This window comes from Bison bison, unplaced genomic scaffold (genome assembly GCF_000754665.1).
Source record: "Bison bison bison isolate TAMUID 2011002044 unplaced genomic scaffold, Bison_UMD1.0 scf7180017864383, whole genome shotgun sequence".
NCBI classification, from domain to species: domain Eukaryota; kingdom Metazoa; phylum Chordata; class Mammalia; order Artiodactyla; family Bovidae; genus Bison; species Bison bison.
Window position 1 is genome coordinate 474,603 of NW_011494955.1, and position 8,284 is coordinate 482,886.

General features: G+C 42.5%; 1 protein-coding gene across 1 annotated transcript; it reads right to left on the reverse strand.

The window, feature by feature from the left end:
- Positions 1-5,489: 5,489 nt before the first annotated feature.
- LOC105001645 (L-aminoadipate-semialdehyde dehydrogenase-phosphopantetheinyl transferase-like) lies at positions 5,490-7,182 on the reverse strand. Its single transcript, XM_010858035.1, is given in 4 exon segments — positions 5,490-5,686; positions 6,456-7,019; positions 7,022-7,140; positions 7,142-7,182. Coding segments are annotated over 4 exon segments (921 nt in total).
- Positions 7,183-8,284: the final 1,102 nt, after the last annotated feature.

Sequence of the window (8,284 nt, forward strand, 5' to 3'; positions counted from 1 at the left end):
GAGGCTGTGATCAAGACCATCCCCAAGAAAAAGAAATGCAAAAAGGCAAAATGGCTGTCTGAGGAGACCTTACAAATAGCTGTGAAAAGAAGAGAAGCGAAAGGCAAAGGAAAAAAGGAAAGATACAAGTTTTGAATGCAGAGTTCCAAAGAATAGCAAGGAGAGATAAGAAAGCTTTCCTCAGCGATCAATGCAAAGAAATAGAGGAAAACAACAGAATGGGAAAGACTAGAGATCTCTTCAAGAAAATCAGAGATCCCAAGGGAACTTTTCATGCAAAGATGGGCAAAATAAAGGACAGAATGGTATGGACCTAACAGAGGCAGAAGATAATTAGAAGAGGTGGCAAGAATACACAGAACTGTACAAAAAAGATCTTGATGACCCAGATAATCACGATGGTGTGTGAAGTCAAGTGGGCCTTAGGAAGTACCATTATGAACAAAGCTAGTGGAGGTGATAGAATTCCAGGTAAGCTATTTCAAATCCTAAAAGATGATGCTGTAAAGTGCTGCACTCAATATGCCAGCACATTTGGAAAAGTCAGCAGTGGCCACAGGACTGGAAAAGGTCAGTTTTCATTCCCATCCCAAAGAAAGGCAATGCCAAAGAATGTTCAAACTACTGCACAATTGCACTCATCTCACATACTAGCAAAGTAATGCTCAAAATTCTCCAAGCCAGGCTTCAACAGTACGTGAACCAATAACTTTCAGATGTTCAAGCTGGTTTTAGAAAAGGTAGAGGAACCAGAGATCAAATTGCCAACATCTGCTGGATCATAGAAAAAGCAAGAGAGTTCCATAAAAACATCTAATTCTGCTTTATTGACTATGCCAAAGCCTTTGACTGTGTAGATCACAACAAACTGTGAAAAATTCTTCAAGAGATGGGAATACCAGATCACCTTACCTGCTTCCTGAGAAATGTGTTTGCAGGTCAGGGAGCAACAGTTAGAACTGGACATGGAACAACAGATTTGTTCCAAATAGGCAAAGGAGTACATCAAGGTTGTATATTGTAACCCTGCTTATTTAACTTACATGCAGAGTGTATCATGCGAAATGCTGGACTGGATGAAGCACAAGCTGGAATCAAGATTGCTGGGAGAAATATCAATAACCTCAGATATGCAGATGACACTACCCTCATGGCAGAAAGTGAAGAAGAACTAAAGAGTCTCTTGATAAAAGTGAAAGAGGAGAGTGAAAAAGTCGGATTAAAATTCAACATTCAGAAAACTAAGATCATAGTATCTGGTCCCATCACTTCATGGCAAATAGATAGGGAAACAGTAACAGACTTTGAGAGTCCCTTGGACTGCAAGGAGATCCAACCAGTCCATCCTAAAGGAAATCAGTCCTGAATATTCATCGCAAGGACTGATGTTGAAGCTGAAACTCCAATAGTTTGGCCACCTGATGCAAAGAACTGACTCATTTGAAAAGACCCTGATGCTGGGAAAGATTAAAGGCAGGAAGAAAAGGGGACAACAGAGAATGAAATGGTTGGATGGCATCACCGACTTGTTGAATATGAGTTTGCGTAAGCTTCAGGAGTTTGTGATGGACAGGGAAGCCTGGTGTGCTACAGTCCATGGGGTCACCAAGAGTCAGACACGACTGAGCAACGGAACTGAACTGCAGGCCAACTGAGAGAATGCAGGCCGCACACACTCCCACCGCAGGGCAGGCCACAGTCGCTCCTGCTAGTCTGGCTCAAGGCACTACACTCTGGAAATTCAAACAGGTCGAGGTCACTATCCCGGAACTTCTATAGTCCTAACTATAGGGCAATGATCGAAAACATGCCTCCAAACCAATGTAGGTGCTTACTTCAGGGCTCATACCCAAAGGCACTCCTGGTTATCTCCAAGCAATTTTCCAAACCACAGCAGTATATAATAAATTAGATCACTCAAAGGAACATCCATGCAGCCATGGGTCTGGTCAGGGACATTACGAGCTCTGATTGGAAACACACATCACCAAAAGCCTTCCCAGAGGGAAAATAAAACAAAATTACACACAATTTTTTAAACAGGAAAAAAAGATTCCTGTAGGTTAAGAAACCTCTTTTTATTATATATATATTTTTAATTTTTTTATGTCTGAACGTAGAGTTTTGGGTTTAATTAGCGATAAGTACACAGAAACCTACGCAAACAAAATTAATTATTAAGTCAAGGAACTAAAAAGGCAGAACAGGGTAAGAGTAACACATCACTTAGCGGTACAGTGTTACATAAGCTCAGTCGTGCATACATCCTTAATCACAGTCAGTAATGAAGACGCTGAATTACATACACCGGGAAAGGGGAGCAGGAAGAGAAAGTGTAATGGCTGGGAAGCAGCAGAACAAAGTTTTATATTAGAAATTAAAGAAATGCCTCAAACTAGAAACAGGTAAAGCAATATAAGCATGCTCTTTAGAGATACAGTAATAAATAACAACAAAAAAAAATCAGTGAAACAGCTCATTCTGGGGACAGGAAATAGGAGGTGGTCAAGGGAATGGTAATTTTTATTAGAAAAAAAAATTTTTATAGACCTACTTGAGTCTAAACTATGTGTATTTATTTGATTCTGACTATATGAATCACTACAGATGGTGACTGCAGCCATGAAATTAAAAGACGCTTTCTCCTTGGAAGGAAAGTTATGACCAACCTAGATAGCATATTCAAAAGCAGAGACACTACTTTACCAACAAAGGTCCGTCTAGTACAAGGCTATGGTTTTTCCTGTGGTCATGTAGGGATGTGAGAGTTGGACTGTGAAGAAGGCTGAGCGCCGAAGAATTGATGCTTTTGAACTGTGGTGTTGGAGAAGACTCTTGAGAGTCCCTTGGACTGCAAGGAGATCCAACCAGTGGAGAAGGGAATGACAGAGGATGAGATGGCTGGATGGCATCACCGACTCGATGGACGTGAGTCTGAGTGAACTCTGGGAGTTGGTGATGGACAGGGAGGCCTGGCGTGCTTTGATTCATGGGGTCTCAAAGAGTCGGACATGACTGAGCGGCTGATCTGATCTGATCTCATCTGATGTGAAACCTTAACAGATCTCCACCCACTGCCCGCCCCCGCCCCACCCCTGGAAACGCAGCATGGTGCCTGATCCATAAAAGTTCAGAAATGTTATAACAAGACAGACGGTGGCATTTTCATATCACCATTACACTCATGCTACGGATAACAATGCTTCCTCTGCTACAAATGCTACTTGATCCTTTTATAACAAGTTATTTACTTAATGCTTGGAATATCTGTGCAGGCTTAATGAAGTAAAAAGTAAAATGTTCAAAATTTTTCTTGTACTTAAGCAAAATACCTAATTTTATATAATTTAAACACAACTTTTCACTTTAGTAATAGAAACAATGAAACTATTTCACTTCTGACATTTAACAATTATTAATGTAAGACTTCAAACTCCCCAAGACATGCACTACAGCCATAGAATAGATTCTGTCATCAAAATGATGGTCTTGCATCTTACGTATGTTTGCACTTTGAGTCTTATTTACCAGAATAAAAACAGGTTAAGACAATGAACAGGCAGTTCATACCAAAAGAATACAAACAGCCAATAACACTGCCATAGCAGCCTCGTTTGTAATGAAAGAAACACACTTTTAAAATATAAGGTACCATTTTTAATCTATATTGGCAAAGATTAAATTTTTTTTAAAAGATCCTATCTACAGATGACAAATCTGTAGGTTGATGGGGGGTGGGAGTGGTGAGAGAATGATCAAACATATAACACTAACTGGAAATATAAATTATGCAGCCTTTTTGGAGAAAAATTTGGCAATACTTATTGAGGCTCTAAATATATTTAATTCCTTTGGACATAATTAAACATGTAGTTCAAAATGTGGCTACAAGGATATTCAATAAACCACTGCTTACAGTAAAAACTGCAGACATTCAAAATGCCTAGCAGACAGGACAGAATGAGTCAGCTGTGGCACACCTTCCTCACGGCAGGCAGTGGGCCTCCCCTAGGTATCACTCCCCCAGACTCTGCCTTAGGCTTCTTCCTTACCAAGAGTAGTTCCCTTTCCACAGAAGCCAAGAGTGTCAAGTTCAGCTTTCTCAGTGACCTGACCGGGGTCACCAGAAACTTTGCGGAAATTTTCTGGGGGCTCTTAAGAAGAAAAAACCTTCCTCACTAACAAAACTGAGATGTGAGAAGCAAAACAGCCTTTTCTTTCAGATGCATGAGGGAGACCAGCCTAGAGAAAAACAAATAAACTAAGAAGGAGGCAAAAAAAAAAAAAAGGCCCTAATGACAACTTTAAATTGTTTGTTATGTGACACAATAAATGTCCTTGGTTACTAAGTCAATTAGAGTTGAACTGTATTACCTCTGGTCAATTGCATCTTGATAGTAGCTGGAAAAGAGAATACTTAAGCAGCACTAAAAGTTATGCTACACCAGCATAGTTATGGGCCTCAGATGTAGAATCAAAAGAAAAATTAAATATAGTTCAGTTCAGTTCAGTCACTCAGTCGTGTCCGACTCTTTGAGACCCCATGAATCTCAGCACGCCAGGCCTCCCTGTCCATCACCAACTCCCGGAGTTCACTCAGACTCACGTCCATCGAGTCAGTGATGCCATCCAGCCATCTCATCCTCTGTCGTCCCCTTCTCCTCCTGCCCCCAACCCTGCCCAGCATCAGAGTCTTTTCCAATGAGTCAACTGTTCGCATGGGGTGGCCAAAGTACTGGAGTTTCAGCTTTAGCATCATTCCTTCCAAAGAAATCCCAGGGCTGATCTCCTTCAGAAGGAATGGTTGGATCTCCTTGCAGTCCAAGGGACTCTCAAGAGTCTTCTCCAACACCACAGTTCAAAAGCATCAATTCTTCGGCGCTCAGCCTTCTTCACAGTCCAACTCTCACATCCATACATGACCACTGGAAAAACCATAGCCTTGACTAGACGAACCTTTATTGGCAAAGTAATGTCTCTGCTTTTGAATATGCTATCTAGGTTGGTCATAACTTTCCTTCCAAGGAGTAAGCGTCTTTTAATTTCATGGCTGCAGAGAAAAATTAAATATAGTATGTTCTATTAAAAAAAAAGAGTAAGTACATTAATAGGGAATCATTCGCCAAGAAAAAGATCTGGGAAGATACTCCATGTTTTAAGGATAGGTACCTCTAAAATAGTGATCTCTGAAAAATAGGAATTTGAACATTCTCTATTTTGTGTATTCCGTTTTATCACTTTAAGACTCTACCATCGATTTCTATATTTTTTTAAAAATCAAATCCAATGTGATTTTGGGGAGGAAAAAGAGGCAAACATGTATTCTAAGCACCTATCTTGATCTGGGAGTCTGCCTTTTTAATAGGAAAAGTTGTTTCTTCTTTTTAAAAATGTTTTGTGACATAAAATTTGATACTCTCAGGCATTTATTTTTTAGTGAATACAGAAGACTACAGTTTTCACTTCCCTTTGTTACTCAGAAAATCATTTCATGAGTTAGTACCATTTCTTATTGAAATCTCTTCTGTAAAGCAAAAACAGTCCCAAAATGAAGGCTCTTCGGGGGTCACAGGAACTGCAGATGATATTAAATCATTAAAGGTGAGAATAGTAAACTGCCTCTGGGTTGCTTTAGAACCATCTTGAGATGTAACATTCTGATGTCTAGATCCACTGGGTTTCCTAATGAGAGAGTCATTTCCTAGGCAGGTTGATAAGGAGTCTAGGGGACCCAAAGAAGAGACGGGCCTGGAATTCTCAAGGAGGAAGAAAGGACAAACTTTCTTCCTTCTCTACATTCCTTAGGATTATATAACAATAATGTATCCTGCCTGAGGACAGTCTCTGGATTAAACCTTCTGGCTAATTCTGCTATCTTAAAATGTAAATTATGGAGTAGGTCTAGTGAGGTCTTTACAACCTTGACATTCTTTGGATTCATTGGAGAGTATATAATTTCATTGCTAATACTAGCAAGTGGGTACTTTTTCTGCCCCCTTCTGATGCCTATGTCAGAAGCTTTCTCTATCTCCTTTATACTTTAATAAATCTTTATTACACAAAAGCTCTGAGCGATCAAGCCTCGTCTCTGGCCCCGGATTGAATTCTTCTCCTCTGGGGGCCAAGAACCCCAGTGTCTTCGCGTGATTCAACAACAACCTTTCACGAAGAGCTGCTGCTGCTGCTGCTAAGTCGCTTCAGTCGTGTCCGACTCTGTGTGACCCCATAGACGGCAGCCCACCAGGCTCCCCGTCCCTGGGATTCTCCAGGCAAGAACACTGGAGTGGGTTGCCATTTCCTTCTCCAGTGCATGAAAGTGAAAAGTGAAAGGGAAGTTGCTCAGTCGTGTCCAACTCTTCGCGACCCCATGAACTGCAGCCTACCAGGCTCCTCTGCCCTTGGGATTTTCCAGGCAAGAGTACTGGAGTGGGTTGCCATTGCCTTCTCCTTCCTAAGAGCTACTGCAACAAAATGGTGCTCATCTCTTTTGCTTTCCTCAAATGCCCATTCTTTTTCTTCTTCTCCATCCAAAAATAAAAGTGTTTCTTTATAAACTTGGCCTATACCCAGGTTTAACGGGGATATATCGAATTCAAGCCATTGCAATTCAAATCCTAATCCAACACCTATTGCTTTTATGAAGCTTTCTTTCAGTGCCCAATTCCTATAAAACATATCCAGCTGAGTCCATTCATCCTTAAAGCTTCTGATTGTTTCCCATTCTTCGTTGGTAAACTTTCTTTTCATAATATGAAAAAATTCTGGAATTGAACCACGACCTGGAAAACTAGTCTTCATTATATCAATTCCAACTTGTAGCTCAGATTCTGCAGCAAGCACAGCATAGTCTCCTTGATGAGAGATGTTAAAGTTGAAATTGGGGTAAGGATTCAATGAGTCTTTTGCAAGAACCGGTTTTCCTTTTGCAGTTCTTTGCAAACGAATATTATCCCAAGGTATATTCAATTTCTCTGCAACTAATTTCCTTATCATCAAACGACCAGCCAGGGCAGCCTTAGGTCCCGGGCGAAGACGAACTGGCCGATGCGTTCCTTCTCCGGCTGGATCGATCGCACCGCTAGCAGCCATTCGGCGCGGCTGGGCAGCCACGTGCCGCAGGGGAAGGCCCAGCGCACGCCCCCACCGCGGCAGCACGCAGAGTCGCCGGCCGAGGAGAACCATCCAGCGAAGGCCTCGCCGCCGCCCGGGCTGGATGGCGCGGACCGGGGCGGAGACCCTCCCAGCTGCTGCGGCCGTGCGGGGGGCGGGGCGCCGCGTGCGTCCACAGGACCTAGGTCACGGGGGCAAGAAACCTTTTTAAATCTCAGGAGCTAATCCAGAAGTGAGAGGAAAAAGTATTCCCCACCACACACCTGATGAGGAATTTTCATTCCTATTAGACTGAGAACCAGAAAGTAAAACCTACGTTCAAAATGGGTACCGGGCTTCCCTGGTGGCTCAGCGGTAAAGAATCCACCTGCCAACACAGGAGACATGGGTTCAATTTCTGGTCCAGGGAGATCCCACATGCCTTTGAGGAACTAAACTCGTGTGCTGAAATGAGAGGAGGGGAAAAAAAAAAAAAAAGGATACGTTTAGAGAAACCAGAAAGCAACACAGACACAGACATATGTGGTTACGTTACTTCTGACCAAGCTCCATGGACCTATGGCAGTGAGAGGACCGTCACCCTAGGGAAAAACCTGGAAAACGGAAAAAAACTCCCTTGAAAAAAGAAACGAAATGAAGCAGGGCACTTTCCACACCGCACCCAAGACGAATTCAAAGTCAGAATTTTCCTCCCCCAGCTCTTCCTCTGCTGGGTCCTCCTAGACGGACCTCCCTTCTCCTGCAGGCATCCCCCAGCTGGGAGCATCTCCCAACTTTTTCCTCAGCTTTTTCCTCAGCTTTTTCTCCCAGGGGGAACCTTCCCAGCAGGTCCTCAGGAAACATGACTACCCTCCCTGAAGACAGTGTCTGGCATGTTCCCGACCCCAAAGCATTGGCTCTGAGGAGACCTAATGCCTGTCACTGTTTCCACTGTTTCCCCATCTATTTCCCATAAAGTGGTGGGACCAGATGCCATGATCTTCGTTTTCTGAATGTTGAGCTTTAAGCCAACCTTTTTACTCTCCTCTTTCACTCTCATCAAGAGGCTTTTGAGTTCCTCTTCACTTTCTGCCATAAGGGTGGTGTCATCTGCATATCTGAGGTTATTGATATTTCTCCCAGCAATCTTGATTCCAGCTTGTGTTTCTTCCAGTCCAGCGTTTCTCATGATGTA